The sequence below is a fragment of the Clinocottus analis genome, unplaced genomic scaffold (genome assembly GCF_023055335.1).
Source record: "Clinocottus analis isolate CAN_PGR_092001 unplaced genomic scaffold, fCliAna1.0.p SCAF_11, whole genome shotgun sequence".
NCBI classification, from domain to species: Eukaryota; Metazoa; Chordata; class Actinopteri; order Perciformes; family Cottidae; genus Clinocottus; species Clinocottus analis.
In genome coordinates, this window is record NW_027175832.1 from 9,792,568 (window position 1) to 9,809,514 (window position 16,947).

The 16,947-nt window shown below is 43.2% G+C and overlaps 1 protein-coding gene across 10 annotated transcripts in view; it reads right to left on the reverse strand.

The window, feature by feature from the left end:
• The window catches only part of astn1 (astrotactin 1), a 356,366-nt gene that overhangs the window by 246,780 nt on the left and 92,639 nt on the right, over positions 1-16,947 (reverse strand). For 2 of the 10 annotated variants that reach the window (XM_068600596.1, XM_068600614.1), the window contains 3 exons: positions 8,357-8,506; positions 6,506-6,655; positions 1,303-1,470 (listed from right to left, as the gene is read on the reverse strand). In XM_068600596.1, coding sequence (XP_068456697.1) covers positions 1,303-1,470; positions 6,506-6,655; positions 8,357-8,506 — 468 coding nt within the window. The remainder of the gene's footprint in view (positions 1-1,302; positions 1,471-6,505; positions 6,656-8,356; positions 8,507-16,947) is intronic. The other 8 variants (XM_068600641.1, XM_068600623.1, XM_068600665.1 and 5 more) reach the window with 5 other exon arrangements.

Below are 16,947 nucleotides of genomic sequence, written 5' to 3' on the forward strand. Positions count from 1 at the left end.
TAGCAGCCACCTGCAACCACCTGCAGCCTCCAGCAGCCACGGCCATGTCATGCTGCTTTTTCATTTGCTTGCTTAAAACAACAACAGGCTGAAGGAACCTTCTACTTTCTTGAAAAGTAGTCACAGGAATTAAATTACCAGAAAAAGCAAAGCTTAAGTTCTACAACAACCTAATGGAGGTTGTGTTTTTGTTTGTCTGTCAGCAACATGTTATTAAAGGAGACACTACTGGCCGGATTTTAATGAAACTTGGCTGAACATTGTCTTGTTGGCTCAAGAAGAACCCTTTACATTTTGGAGCGGATACAAGTTGTGGGGCGGATATAGGCACGATTCTTAACTTATGAAAACCTTGCTTTGAAGTCTGCACACTCCATTGGCTTGTACTTCAGAAACTTAATGCATTACGTTGTGCATGTGCCAGCACTGTACAAGGCCACATTGGTCCCTTAAATTATTTGACGTATGATGGAGTCAAACTTCCAGTCTTTGTTAATTAAAAAGTTCTGCATTTCAAAGTTACTGTGGTTTTCACTGTAAAAATGACATCTTTCTATTTTACGCTTTCTTCTCTTCATCTTGATCCCATGAGACGCTTTGCTTCTTGCTCAGTCGTCACTGCAAATAACATTTTTTTAATATAGATTTAAGACCAACAAATGTTTGCACACTCAAAACCGGGCTTTTCAGGAGGTAGTGCCAGCTGTGTGACGCCAAGGGAAAAAAATGCCTGCACACCGACAGAAAATGAGAAGAGCCCCTTTAGATGCAACAACTAAAGAATTGATTTATTGCATGTGCAAAGGCGACACAATGGGGAAAATTGGAAGAAGAACATTACACATTTTGGCCATAGAGCCTTTATCAGTGCAACACCTTCTAGGTGTTACAACCATTTGTGTTGTTGTGTTATTGGCCCGTTTGTCTGAGAGCCAATTCAAGTCTGAAGAATGACAGGGTTTGTAAGTTGAGCTGACCTACGAAATGGACCATCGTGTTCATGATCAAACACAATCATTCCTGTTTAGCATCTCAGTAGCATCTTCAAAGTTTGATTTTATCTCCCATGAATAGGATATATGATTTACAGAGGTTAAACAGAGTTTAAATAACTGTTGGAGAATAAAGTCCGTCCCCCCCGACCCCCTCCCATAATACACATATCTATGATGCCAAGACTACTGCATGTTTAATGGTAAGCCAACATTTCACCAACTGTAACTCTATTCTCTGTGGTTTTGATAACAGACGTTAGTCGAATCAGGAAGGCAAGTTTATTGAACTAAAAATCAATCAGCTCACCTGTCTCTGGGTCACACTGGTGCTCACAGGGGTCCAGGAGGCGGCGTCCGCAGAGCTCGCCGAGCCAGGGCCCGCTGGCATTCTGCTGGTAGTACAACAAGATCTGCGCCGGGTTCAGCCAGTCTGAGGCGTCCAGCTGGCTCCCCTGCAGCAAAATGAACCTGGATCCTGAGAACGGAGGGAGGAAGGGATGAAAAGAAACCAGAATAGAAGGATAAAAGAGAGAGGGGAGAAATGAGGAATGGGTACAGTGGTTGAGGAGAAAGGGAAAAGAGAAAAGGGGAGAAGGCAAACGGATGTGGATGGTGAATGAATGAACAGCAGGTGGAGGGAGAATGGGAGAGCAAGAAGATATGAGAAGAAAAAAAAAGGTGTTAAAATATGAAGAAAAAAACCCAGCACAAAGACATTTCATCTATTTTAGACTTCAATGCAGGTCAAACATCTTTAATTTAAGATAGCAAGTCCAAACTTAAATTGGGAAAAAAAGAAGGTACTTTATGGTGTCATTCACACCAAACGCGTACCAAACAAAGTCCATGGATGACACACATGATGCAAATACGTGTGAGTCTTTTATTCATGCAAGTTGAAGTATTTAATTTATGTGAATCTGACTTCCACAAGATGTATAGAGCAAGATAAAGCGTTTATTTCAACCACGGTTGATGAAGAATTGTCTGTAACTGCATGGTGGTAAGCGCCCCCACACATTTCTTTGTGTTGGTGGACACAGCTTTATTGAGGAGTAAAAAACAAACGCCCTAAATGAAATCGTTTGATAAAAAAAGAAAAGAAAAAGGAAAAAGCGTCAAACAAGCTTCTCAGCTACCAGTGTGATATTTGATTAACGATAATCATGATTCTTTGGTATGATTAAAGCAGGAGCTGAGCTACTGCCAGGACAACAAACCTTGCCAGCGAAAGACTAAAAGATACAAACACTCAAACTGTGATAGATTCTGATGAAACAATACCTGTAATAGCAGGACTAACACTCCTGTTGGTTTATTATCAGTAACCACAGGCCGCCACTTTGTTGCCCTGCAGTCACACATGCGTGCCAAGAGGAGGACGGTGAAGAAAATGGAGGTTTTGAATTTTGTGTACACGCTCCCCGCGGTGTTTGGATTAAAATGTGTGAGGATTAGAACAGTGAAGGTTCTGACAATGTCATAAATAAATAAATGGCATGTTCGTGCCGTTTGCACGGCGTACTTGATGCACTGACTGAGGGGCTTCATCTCGACCTTGTAGTCTTACTGGTTCAGTGGGAAATTGTGTTTTGGAGACAATTTTTGTGTGTTTATGGCCGAGCCGAGGACTTTACGCACAGTGTGAGTTTTATTCAATTGTGATTTGGGGTGACGGCACGCAAAGATTAAATTGTCCACACGCCCAGTGCCTATTGCTGGAGGGTGACTGGGTTCATGTTGAGTGTCTGGAAAAAGAATTTAAAAAAAAAAAAAAAATCACACCTTAAACTCAGAAACTTTTTCTGTTTGCTCTGCAGTTTTACCCTGAAAAAACACAGACTATCAACAACCAACACTTTAAATAGTGTCTGAGCTGTTTCCTCCTAAACTTCTCAGCAATCTGTAACACATTGCACTCCCCTGGTTGTCACCTGTGTATTATTAGCAGCACTCGCGATATAAATAAAGCAACGTGATGGGAGTAGTTTTGCACTGCAGTGTCAGGTCGAAACACTGTCTACATCTGCCAACAACAATTAAGGGCCCTTTAAGTTTTAATGATGTACTGGTGAATTATTTTTTGTGAAGTAATTTAGCTGCACATTGTTGATAAACTGCATCGTACATTTGAATTCTGATCATTTGATCAGTAGGGTCTGACTGTGGAGTAGGAAGGTCTGATAGACTCGAATCAGAATCACATTTTAAAAAACACAACAGTATTTCACCAAAAGATTTTACGACAAAGATTTTACAAAACACGTTACAAAAAACACAATATTTCACAAAATACAACATTTTCACTAAACACAAAACGACAGCAAGAGAGAGAACATAACGACATTCTGAAATGCGTTCTGGTTTTGAGAATTGTTGTGTTTTGACCCTCAAGGCCACCGTTAAAAAACGAGACGAGGACTGCATCGGCCTGATGCTGTACAAGCCTACTGTACAAGCCTGTGGGGGCAGTGCTATGATCTGGGGTTGCTGCAGTTGCTCAGGTCTAGGTTCAGCAATGACCAGGTTATTCCATCAATGGATTGGTTCTTCCCTAAAGGCACAGGCATATTCCAAGATGACAATGCCAGGATTCATCGAGCTCAAATTGTGAAAGAGTGGTTCAGGGAGCATGAGACATCATTTTCACACATGGAGTCCAGACCTTAACTCCATTGAGAATCTTTGGGATGTGCTGGAAAAGGCTTTGCACAATGGTCAGACTCTACCATCATCAATACAAGATCGTGGTGAGAAATTAATGCAACACTGGATGGAAATAAATCTTGTGACATTGCAGAAACTTATCAAAACAATGCCACAGCGAATGTGTGCCGTAATCAAAACTAAAGGCGGTCCAACAAAATCTTATTATTATATATTATTAGTGCGTGTGTTTTTTTTGGTTGCGACTTTTTTTTTGGTCAGGCAGTGTATCTCCTCATGTATTTTCAATCTGCTTGTAAAAAGCCGCCCAGCCATGAGTCGGTCACAGGACGTCGGAGGCCTCCGGTCACCTGACACTTGTCCCCTGACAGCTGTCCCTCTACCACTGGACCGAGAGCTACCTGCTGCGTGATGGCTGTGAGTTGGCAACACCTCTCATTGACCAAAGCCCCCGTCCGTTTGCAGACATGGGATGCAGTGGGCATTCTCTAACCCAGAATGACTTCTGGGCGGGCTCCGCCTGCCCCAGTTAGCGGCATCCCAAATGATGATCACTTTAAAAATAGAGCACACGCTGAAAACGGCCGGAACCATCTTGTTTGTCTAATCGCGGTGCGTCATAAAGCTGCTCGTTAAATCCTTCAAACTGTATACACCAATCAGCAATGTCTCTCTTTTTATGGCATATTTTATGTTTGTCGGCAATTATGTACATTTAGTTTATGGATTCTAAAGTAAATCATAAACATTTTGAATGCACAGCTACACTTCTGTCTGCGCTGAGAAAGTGCCACACAACAGTCCAAGATGGCGACTACAAGGAACCTTGACATTTCAGTCATACAATTTGTAACGGGACGAGTGTTGTGAGAAAATACTCATTCCCAGATGCTGGACATCCTTCTTAGTGACTTATCTAGTGAGGGAGAAAAAAAAAAAAACTCGACAGGAAGGGGCAGAGTAATAGAAAAACATAACTCAGTCTGACCGAGAAAGTTTTTCCTCGTAGCTGCATTAAAGAAGCGGACAAAGTCACCAGGACATTGCTTTTTGGTTTGGAGAGGGAGGAGCTAAGTACAACTGAAGGAGACCATTTTAGGTAACCAAAATATTATGACTAACTTTTATGAAGTGAAAACACCTCAAGAGCTCCCAAACCAGACAAGACAGTTGCCATGCCATGTGGATAAGGTATGTATGGTTCCCAGAGAATGAATCCTCATGATTAATAAATGTTCCTCCTGCACAGCGTTTACACTTGTGGTTTTATGTGAAACTGCTCAATATGTATTGGATGCATTGCTATAAGCTATTGTTGAGACACTTTGGTGAACCTCTGAAATGTTCTTCTAGCATCAACCATAGGGTTTTCACATGTGTGCGAAAACCCTCATCAATGATTGGATGGATCAACACTTGGCACTTCAATTTGGAAACCTTGGTCCCGGTTAAATGGTAAAAATGTGTATCCTGCTACATATCAGCATTGTTTGTAGCGGCACTGCGGACATGTTGACATGCTGATGTTAGCACTAAGCCCTTTAAGCAACACTGTGCACGTGTACCGCCTCACCAAGGTGCAAGCATGGCTGGAGACTTTTTGGCCCTCTACCTTTTGTCCATCTTATTGTGAGTCGCTTCGACTGCCCACCATTCTGTGATAGTTTTTGAACAACACTCAAATTTTATGAGCAGCTGAGTGAGTGGTTTTGTTAGGTTCCGGTAGACGGCCAGCGATGTCTTTCAGGTATCATTTGGACACGTATCAGACAAGACATAGATGGCAGCGGGAAAACTATTTCTGCAAAATACAATTTGAGATGATAAACCCACATTTCTCTTTCAAACTTCAGGGTGGTCATATAGAAGTGTTTGTCCTGTCCTGTGTTCCAGTCTAGACTCACGGTAGATGTTGTTATCCTGCGTGAGCAGACAAACATCTACAGATGATTACTTTCCCTGACGTGAACGGCAAGATGAGAAGTGTCACTCCAAGTTTTTTGTGCTTTTCCTCGCAGCATTCCAGGGCAGACAAATGCGCAGCTGCTGGCATTAATAGTGTCGTTCCCCACCGGTGGTGGAATCCAGATTCTCATCTGATCCGCCGTGACATCAAAATCTAGTCTGATGAGATTGTGGAGACATTTATGGAAACGTTCTAAATCGATCCTGGGTTTTGTAATTCAACAGGCGAATTTGCCATCTTTCATCTCGGCTTTCAAAGTTCCCCTTCCGGACGCCTCCCTGGAATTTTAATGTCTCCCTGGCAGGCCGGCACGTACCGCCGGGAAAGCTACAGCACTCCGAATCAAATCAGACCTCCAGATGATAGATGAGGGAGTCCCAGTCGCAGTCTATATTTTATCTGGACTCCCATCTCAATCCCTGCTTAGATCTCTCCCCACCACCCACCCACCCACTCACCCACCCCCGGTCATCCGCAGGTGCTACATGGAAATTCATTTTTCGAGGTGGTCCGACTTCATCACAGAGCGCGAGTTGAAGAGTGATGGGGGGGCTTGCGGCGGGTGGGCCCTACGACCTGGCCTCGATGTGCTGTGATGCTTTGAGGGCACATCTGTCGTGTGGTCCCACATGGGAAACCGAGGAGGGTTCAGAGGAGGGGAGTGTTCGACCTGGCATTTACCTTTGTCTTAGCTTGACCGCAAAAAAACCCGGGCGGTCCCAGTTTGAGTGGAATAACGAGCCGGACTCCCGGGAGAGCGACGGGAAAAATGCCAGCTCAGCCCCCCCAGGGCTTTGAGCAGCAACAAGGGTGTGTGTGTGTGTGTGTGTGTGTGTGCGTGTGCGTGTGCGTGTGTGTTTCAACCACAAAGTCCTACCGTCAGCGATGAGGTGCTCCGGCACGTGGAGGATCACCCGCACCGAGAGGCTGCAGGACATGTGTGAGGAGTAGACCAGGCCGATCACGCAGCTGATGACGCTGATCAAAGTCAGGGTGGTCTTATTGATGGGGCTCCGCGGGGAACCTGCTGCCGGGGGGGAGGAGGGGAGACAGAGATGGGAGCGAAGGAGAAGGGGGAGAGAGAGAAAGAGAGAGGCAGGAACAACAAACGATGAAGATGTGTGAAGCAGTCACCGCCTTTCCTTTTTTTCTCTTCTCTTTTAATAACCCTTCCCCACACCCCCCACATTCCCCTCCAGACACACATGCACACAGCTGCACGGAACACAAACGCGCACAGCTTACACGGGGAGTCGTTTTTACAAACAAGCCAGAAGGAATGGGCTTAGCGCCTATGAAAAGGACCTTTTTGGATAAAAAAAACATCAAAGCCTCTGGGAGGTTTAGACCAGGCATCGCTCAGTGGGACAGAAATAAGGTTTGACAATTGAAGTGTTTAAACATCCAAGCTGGGGTGTGGAGGGATGAAAAAGAAGAAGAAGAGACACAGGCCTCAATAAAAGTGGTTCCGAGGTTGTTTTGCCACCTTCTCTTTGCTCTACCGCGCTGCCCGAGTGCAAAACGCCTGCTTATCTCCTTCCCTTCAGAGTGCAACGTGATAAAGTGTTAAACGTGACCCGCAGGGGCACACATGCATACATGCACACAAACACATATGCGCGCACGCACGCACACACACAAACACACACACACACACACAAATAAAGTCACAGTGACCTTGAATAAAGCCACTCGCTCTCTGTTTAAAGAGGGGTTTTTTTCTCCCCGGTAGAATAACTCTAGATTATGTTGTCACTTTTTAAATGACTCTGGCTTCCTCGTGCAGAAGCAGCCCGAGGCCATCCTTTAAACAAAAGCCAAAGCACAAAGCCCACCTACCGCAGTTTATTCAATCAAGTGACTTTGTTTTTTATGGAAGTTGATTTTCATAACATAAAATGTCTCCAATAGGTTTTTTTTTTAGTTGGACAACATCCCCGTCCCCTCCTCCTCCTCTGGATGCAAACACCACAGGCCGAGGCCGGCGCTGCAGCCTCTTTTCTATTCTTAAGCCTCGCTCTAATTAAAGGTGTTGGCTGCACTTCTGGAGGCATCGCCGCGTTCGTGGCACCTGTGCACGCGGAGGGGGAGTAATTGGCTCTGAGGTGCCGCGAAAGGCTTGTAACGCCGTCTGACAGCAGCTATTATTTTGAGGGCACTGCCTCTTTTATTTTCTATGTTTATTTATTTAATGTTCCGCGCCCGATGTCTCTGCCCACACATCCCATTACTGTAGGTTGAAGCGACGAGGACGCGGCATGCCGACGGGGTGAAGCGTGCCGCACCACATCACTTTGACATGCGCATCGGCACAGGCTCCTCCTCAGAAATAATATTTGCGTGGAATATTATTTCAGAAAAATATGACGCTCTTTTATTTATTCCTATTTGCAGTATGATATCAAAATACTTGGCGGAAAACCTTCGATCTCGTCGTCTTGTCCCAATCGACAAGTTTGAGATCAGCATTGCATGCTCACAACAACTGTGCAAAACACACACATACACACACGCACATCTATGTACGAACACAGCACACTGTGAACACAAAACTCCATGTATGTCCTTTTGAAAAAAAGGAGGGAGGGCACAATCACGAGCAGACACAACACCATGGAGCCATCCTTCTGCTATATGCACTGCAAAGGTTACGTGTCATGCGTGATGGTGACGGTGACACCATCAGACGGCGGGATAAGCTGTCTGTGGGTGTGCGAGTCCTCCTTACCCCCTGAGCCCCACGCGCTGTTGGCGTTACCGTTTCTCATACCTCGACTCCGGCGCCGGCTGCGGTTTGGGTCGGTGTAAAAGGCCAGCTGAGGCTCGCTGTCGGCCTCCGTTCCAGAGTCCCCGTCGGGGTTCAAGAACGTTGAACCCGCTGTGAGATTCACACATGGAAAAAATGGAATAAAATAAAATGAAATGAAAGATAGATCTACAATGAGAAGGGGAAGAAAAGAACAGTTCTGGTCCCAATAGTGGGGAGGGGTTTTGTCCTCAAGTTTGCCTCACGGAGGTCAGAGAAAGAGCAGCCGGCGGCATCGCTGGATTCAGGAGGTTGGAACAGATCATAAAAAATGTCCTTTAATCAATAATTGAAATGGAGGTTCATGGAAATGGAAGCCGTGCGGAAAGTTCGGCGTATCATATTTTAAAGAAAAGCTTTAATTTCCTCCAGCGAGTGTGCTGGTCTTAACTTTATGACTTCATTTAACCAGCCGGGAGACGCTGGTATCGATCCTTGAGTCGGGCTGCAGGACGAGCTGCCGTGAGGCGGGAGACAGAAGAAGGCGAGACGCCTCGGTAGATGCAGAAGAACCAGAATCTCTCCGCCGTGGTACGGCCTACCATGTCCTCGACGCAAAGGCAACATTCATGTTTGCAAAACTGCATGTTGCTTTTCAGACGCGGACCTCGACACGGCGGTTTCAGGGGAAGCGACCTCTTCTTTGCGAATCCCACTCTAAGCCCACAGAGCAGTGCAATGCCTCGTGATTCAGTGATAATGCAAATGAGTTTGTTTGGTATCTGCCCCTTGAGGTTCCATGGAAACGCGGTTCTTCCATTTCTTGATAAAGACAAGTCAAAACAAAGAAGTGAAAATAAATTGCTCTTCATTTAGCTCTACAATCGTGTTACCTTACACAAACACAAACACCACATCAACATCCTAATTAGTTTACAAGGCCTAATATATTGTTTTAAAAAAAGCTTGAAATAGGAGTACTGCACTGTCACACATGTGTTAGTCTGTAACTACAGCCTCATTCTGTGCCTGATTTATAATCATGTTATTATTTAATTATGATCTTGATCATGAGGTGAAGCCTCTCTTTCTGTATGTAATCCTACAACAAATCCCTGCAGTCGGACTCTCCTGACGTTTCTTTTGGATTCGGTGAATTACATTTCAGGCTCTTTTATGTTTGCAATACATTTGAATAAACAAACATACTGTACTGAATATTGACAGTGGTGTCATTGTAGTTCAGCTCTTACAATTTTTAATTGAATAATCCCTCAGTTAATTAAATGTCAGGCAGTAGAGAAAACTCAAAGTGATGTCTTTAGATTACTTGTCACAAGTGTCACTAGCTGACACTTTTATCCAAAGTGACTTACATTTTTGCTCTATACACCGTAGACACAGCAACGTAGAGAAATTAGGGGTTAAGCGTCTTGCTTAAGTACACAATGAAGTCCTAGCGAAGCCAGGGTTCGAACCACCGATCCAAAGACAGGCATGCTAACCACTGAGCCACAGTCACCCACTTCAACCAAACTGGAGTTGGCGATTGCTGCAATTAGGGTTTTGTATTTTCTTTCTGCTGAGCTTGAATTAAATGTGCGTTACGATGCTTTAACAAGGCAAGGTGCAAGAATAGTTCCTTTAAAAAAAATGTGTGAGGTTAATTTTGTATTTGTTCATCTCGTGGAGCGTACTAGCGGACATCGGCGCTTGACAGCCCGCCCTGCATCGTGAAGAATGTTTCAACGTAAACATATTCTGTCTCGTGGATGACGCTTTATTTTGAGGAATCGCAAGTTTCAAATGAGTGGCTTTGGGAGGTTAAAAACACACAGGGCTTAACAGGAGACTACTGTTTGTGATCCCGTGGAGATAAGTACTTTAGTTGCGTTTTTGACAATATGATTTTTTTTTTTGCTTGAATTTTTTTTTACCATTTTTACAACAATTATGCGTTTCCAACTGTTTTAATCTGCATCCATAATCTGGTAGAACATATCCCTAGAAGTGTAATTTAAGGGGTGTTTAGTTGTATGGAAACGTCATTTAGTATTTTTCTGTAAGACACAGGGCTGCGTTCACAAACATCACCTTCCAAACCCTAGTGGCAGTCAATGAGGTCTGATCTGATATGCTGTTACTTAAAGGAGTCATAAAGGGGAAACTAGTGAAGTTACATTGGGACGGCTGCAAATGAAACAATTTCAAAAGGTAAAGGACAAGCAGCATGTGAGATGAAACACATGAAGGCTACATGAACTGCCAAACACGCACAAGACATATTTGGGCTGTGGTCTTTTGCCAGATAATACCAACATGACTCCTATTTAGAGTCAGTTTTTACCTTTTACATCTTAATATTCATGGAAATAAAAATTCCAATACACAAGCCTTCAAAAACAACTGGGGGATAAAATAAAGGGAAGCAGAAAAAATGTAAAAGAAAGCTCCGTTTTTCACATGAGATGTGAGATTGTCGAGGAAGTGGGAGGCAAGTGAATGGAGCTTGAGGGTCCGCCATTTAAAGCTACAGTACGATCTGAAGGACCAGGAACAAAAACTGCTCTTACAATACAGCTGGTCTGTAATGCATCTCAGCCCAGTGTTCTAGCAGAGGCATTAGCTATATTTAGAGGGCATGTATCGAGGCTTGTCTTACAAGTGTTTAGCGGATTGCGGATCACAAAGTGAGGGGGAAAATCCATCAAAGCAGCAAAGATTTGCTGCCTCAGCGGGACGCGTGTGTGAACGGAAACACTCGTGCTAACGTTGCTCAGCGGCAAGAGCTTTATAAAAATCCCAGACGAAGACGCCGCGTTTGATTAAACTGGAGAAGATCCCTCTAAAAGAAACAAACAAAAAAACACAAAAAACAAGGGAATGAAAACGCTGTTGGCAGCGATGCCAATGTGACAGACTGAGAAGGACTTTTTCATGACAGCAGCTTCATCAGCTTTTTACATTGTTGCTTTTAAAACAATGTGCAGTGAAGAAATGAATGCGTAGTGTAAATATTATTGGCAGCCGTGACTATCTGGCAGCGCAGATGTTGCCGTTGCTTCACTTCACAAGTGGGGAGGGTGTTTATTTTTTTTCATGACACCATTGTTTCAGCAGCTTTTCACACGACTGATTTAATAATAAAGCAATATTCACTGCACAGTGAAGAGAGGGAAGACTAAGCTACTTTTTAAATAATATACAAATAATATATTTTTAAAGAACTACAAAATAACGCTAGCTGACCCTTGTGCATCACTAGCGACAAGTTTAGCTTTTCAGTTTTACATTTTATAGCAGTTTTTAATGCAGATGGCAAACATTTTTGGAAGGGTGTTATTTATTTTATTTGGGAAATTCAACCCAAGCGTCGATAAAACAATATGTAAGCTTAGTAGCCAAAATACAGACACATACGTAATGAATTAGTTTGTCCTACTAGGGCTAATAAATGTGTTTTTTCTGGTTTGCTACAAAATGCATCAGGTCAATGTTGCTGATCATTGACATGTTTCGCACTGTTGAAAACAAATCTCCCATCGCATTTAGTCAACAGAAATAATTACATTTTTGTGATTTCTTTTTTTCATAAAAAAACAGCAATATTATGAAAACATTTAAAGGGTTACAATAAAAAAAAATCTTTAGTAGTTATTACTATGACTGAAGCTTTACTAAAACATTTAACACGGTGAAAGTAGAAATTATTATTAATATGTCATACCAGGAGGTCAGTTTTGTTCTTTAGGGACATCAGAGCAACTTTTTGTTGAAGTGAAGCAACATAGTTTAATATTCATCATGCAGGGACATTTTTATAATGTGAGACATGTAAACACAAAGTTCTTAAAAGAGTTGTCTAACTGAATAACATTTCCCATTTGAAAAAAGCAATTAATTTTCTTGGAAAGGATTTTGATGATGTTTTTAGATTAGATCAGGTTTCTGCTTGTGTTGTGGCGCCTCAGTCTCTCAGGCCGACGTGTTGTTCTATTTCTAATACTTCTGTCTTAAGGTCGATGATGTGTGGCCTGAAGCTGGATGAGGATGACGTTAATTAAACACCAAGAAGCAACAAGACGGCGTCCAGCTCAAGACACTAAACGACCGATTTTACCTTCTTGAAGTTTGCCTTGCCAAGAACGGAACCACAACGGTTCCACATGAGGAACCGGGACAACTTCCTGACGACGATGGGATGTTGATCGTAAAGGCGACACTAATAAGGACGTTGAAGAGCGACTCTGTGGCTCTCTGCTCTTTAGGAAAACATATCTCGCGATGGCAAAGTAACTTGACGAGCACAACCGCATGTTCAGAAATGAAACGAGGCCAAAACACTGGGCTGTAAATATCTTTATGAAAGCACCAGTAGTCAAACCCACAACAATGGTGCAATAACACGGTAAGTTGGTCATGATATTGGATTTCTCTCCATAATCACTGGGCCTCTATCTGGGAACCAGCAGATGATTAGATGATTAGCTGGAACCTTTTGACAAATATTGAACCTGAATTGAATTCCCATCAGCCCCTTGGAGCGTATGAACGCAATTTATCGAGAAGGGGTTTGTACCTGCTTAATGTTAGCATGTCAGCATGGGCACTAGTGGGCAGCATTGTGTCCAAGTACATCCTCAAAGAGCCCTTGTGGCGGCCAGTATACCAGACTGGCTGTCTGATGGTCGTTTTTCTTATTTCCAGTATCATTTCTGTCACTTGTCATGTCTACAACCGAGTTAAACGCATGATACCGATTCAGAACAACTTCAAACACTTTTGTTTCCTGGCATGGTGTGACAACACAACGTACAAGATCTGTTTGAGCATTTAACTCGATCCAAGTCAAAGAATTGCTTTTTCTGAATCGCCATCGATCCACTTTCTTACAATCAATTCATAATTTCAGCCCAAATGAAAATCAAACCTGGAGCGCCTCAAATCCCAAAACACTGACTGTTAACAGACTTGTCCATATCCACCCCAACACTGAAGCCATTATGTAAAGCCATATTATATTGTTATTAGTGTTTTCTTTAGAAAAAAAATGAGACACACAAAATCTGGCTTAAAATGAATTTCAGCCTCCTTATTTCAGGGTCTGTGGGAACACTTTAAAATTATAGGCACACTTATTGATTGTGCTCTGTAATTTTATACTGAGCAAAGACCTGGACCAACCAAACCAAACCACGGGTTCTTATGGGGTTTAGTGTTTCATTAGAACTCTCAAGCTCAAATGTTGTAAATGAGGCTTTCGAGTGGCTCTCTAAAACACCTGAATAGAGCACAGCCGCCAAGGACAGCTTTGAGTTTGAGAGAGGAGAGAACATAAAAGGACCGCTGGCTACACTATTGTAAGTACTACACTGGAATAACTTTTTTGTAAAGCGGTTCATAGTGGGACATAGTGTTTTTTTTCACTCTCAGTGATGCACGAAAGCAAAAGCGTTCCCCCGTGGCGGTTGAAAGAAAACTCTACTTCACCGCGTTCCGAGGTGAGTGGAAGCTGACCTAACGTGGAGATCTGCGTTTGAATCCCACTGAATTATCATTTACAGCAATAAGTCAAAAAGAAATCAAAGAAACATTCACAACCGTATGAAAGTTTACCACCAAACAAGTTATAAAAAAACGTCCAATTAGTGGGAGATGAGACGCTTTCCTCGGGGCTCACGGATTCAGCTCTGTGTGTAGACGTCGTGACGTTCCAATCAGCGGGGTTGCCTTCGGCGCTCCGACCGGAAACGGCACTTGAAATATAATCCCTGTTTTACGGAGGAGAATGAAAGGGCCTCCTGAGGAATTAAGATGAAATCTCGCACAGCGGGTGTTCGTCAGCCTTCACCATTAAAACCGGATAGGAAAAGGTGCTGTGCTTGCTCACTCCTGTGAAAATGAGACAGGGCCCCTCTTAAATATTCCCCGCATGGCGTTGGCTCGCGACTCAGCATGCACAGCAGGCAAAAAGTGGCTCTTATAAAGCAAGAAAAAAAGTTATTATGTCCAGGGCTCCACAGCTCTATGAATATGGAAGGGTGCTGGAGTGCAGTGAGAGAGAGTAAAGAGGGGGATGACACCAGCATGAGAATCCACCCTGACAGAGGGAGGGAGGATGCCATGGCCACATGGACGACAGCGGCGCTCATACGAAGAAGAGCAGCGTGTGAAAAGAAGGATTTGGTAAGAGAAATACAACCACTCCATCAGCAAGATGAATTAGGAGAGCAGCACACATTTCAAATCACAAAGCTAAAAGACTGAAAAGGAAATGAAAGAAGGTTTTTTCTTAGTTTTTTCTTTTATGAAAAGACAGCTTTGAATCATGTAAAGACACGAGAACAGAGGACTTCTTAACGTACGGAACAGGATGTACAAGGAAGAAAAAAAAATGTGTGTGTGTGTGTGTTCCTTTGCAGATCTCAGGAACCGTTTATCCACTTCAGTGCTGAGGTTGGTTCAGTTTGGAATATTAATAATGAACAAGTAATAAAGTTCTGTGCAGAAGCGCGCCGGGGGGGGGTGGGGGGGGGGGGGGGCCTTCAGGGCTCATTGACTGCAGTTCACTCTCACTAATGGATGTTAACAACCAGGACTGCTGTCCCCTCTGTGTCGATTAGTCGACCCATCGATTTGATCCCAGCTCAACTACGATTTATTTGACTGATTTGGTCAATTTTTCAGCTTTTCTTCATGCTGAGTGACTCATTTCCAAGAAGGTTGAGGGCACATCTCTGGAAAACATGCGATTCACAGCAGAGTTTTTTTTTTGATTCTTTATGGAGAAACTAGTTTCACAGATCTGTGGTGTACCTCAATTAATTGATTAGGAGACAAGACTGAAAGACTGGTGTATCTTTTTAGCTTTAGTACATATCGTAGTAAAGGCTGCCACCCGTGTTTCCAAGTTCTACATCTTATGTTGGAATAAACAGGTGAGCGTCTGAGGGGCAACAACATATTGCACTCAAAGAGCATATGATTATGGCTGCTTCCTTCACTCTTTTTATAATAAAGATTCAACAGTTAAATATGGAACATTATTATGTTTCCCCCTGTGACTGACTGTTGAAAAAGGGGTGTCTCTAGACGTTAGAAGGCTGCTGCAAGTTAAATCTCCATGGACATACTCTATCACTTCAAATAATGATCTCCAGTTCACGAGGTTACGAAGATGATTGGACACCTTATTTCACGTTCTCAAATGTCCTCTTTTATAATAATTGTAAGATGGTGATGTGGGATCAAAGATACTTGCAGAATATTAGTAGGATTAAAGCATGGCAGTTGAAACAAACAGCAACTGTCTTCGCTTCAGAGGCTGAGGACAGAATATTGTGTTGGAAGATTGTTGTCATGGTAATGACTGCTACTGCTGGCACTGTGACACCGTGCAAATAATCAACCCGAAATAATGCTTTTGCCCTTTTGAAAAAGATAAACCAGAGCGTAAAGCAGTGGCGATTTGATCATAATATCTGATATAAGTGAAAAAAAATGTTGTGGAAGACACAAAGGAGAGAAAATGGAGAGAGAACAAGTTGAATGAGAGGAAGGAGGAGCTTGAAGGTTGCTCAGCATCTCAATGAGAAGGGAAGTCTTCCTCCTCATACTGTGTCTACGGGACATCTTCTCTCATCATTCTACTGACTTTGATGTTACAAAGTATTGAACAAAGGAAGTAAAAGCAGTGTTCCCCACTGCGGGAACCAAATGTAAACAAAACTAATGAATAGCGGGGAGAGAGGAAGATCACAAGTACGTAGCCAAAGTCAAAACCGCTTCAACGGGGTCTCGCTCTCCTGACACCATTCATTCATTCCGTCGTTATATTGGTTTGTGTGTTGGCGTTGGCTTGTTTCCATCCATCCAACCTTAAGTTACGGTAGGACCCTGGAGTAATGGCGCTACCACTGGGCTGAATTATCACTTAAATCTTGGGCTTCATTTATTCAGGCACCTTTGTTAAGGATGCTGAAGTACAATAACTTTCACATGAATCCACCAATTTCAACAAGTCGGTCATCACTATAGACATAGAGAGTGACATGGATTGTTGTTCATTCCGTCGTTATATTCAATGAATCGGAAAAAAATCCTTATTCCCCTAGTGAAGAACCCAGAGAGCAATGTAGGGTTCAGTGTCTTGCTCAACGAAGTTTTGACATGCAAGCTTTGGGGGGCACGGGGGATTGAACCTGCTACCTTGTGGTTGCAGGACAAGCCACTCTCCACATGAACTACAGCCGCCCGAATGTGCTGTAACTCTGTTACGTTGTTCATTCTGGTCATATGACATGTATTGCTTCTGTCTATCCGGGGAGAGAGATCCTCCTCTGTTGCTCTCTTGAAGGTTTTTCCTGATCCGATGTGAGGTCCCGGGACAGGGATGTTGCATCTATACAGACTGGAAAAGCCGCCCGAGGCAAATTTGTAATTTTGTTTTATGAAGGCCTCTCCATCCTGAATTTCCCGTCGAGGATCAATCAGGTAATTATCTATCTAACTATCTATCTATCATTCACGCCCTTGGAGATTGTTCCATCTCCCATTTAATGACCTTGTGGTTG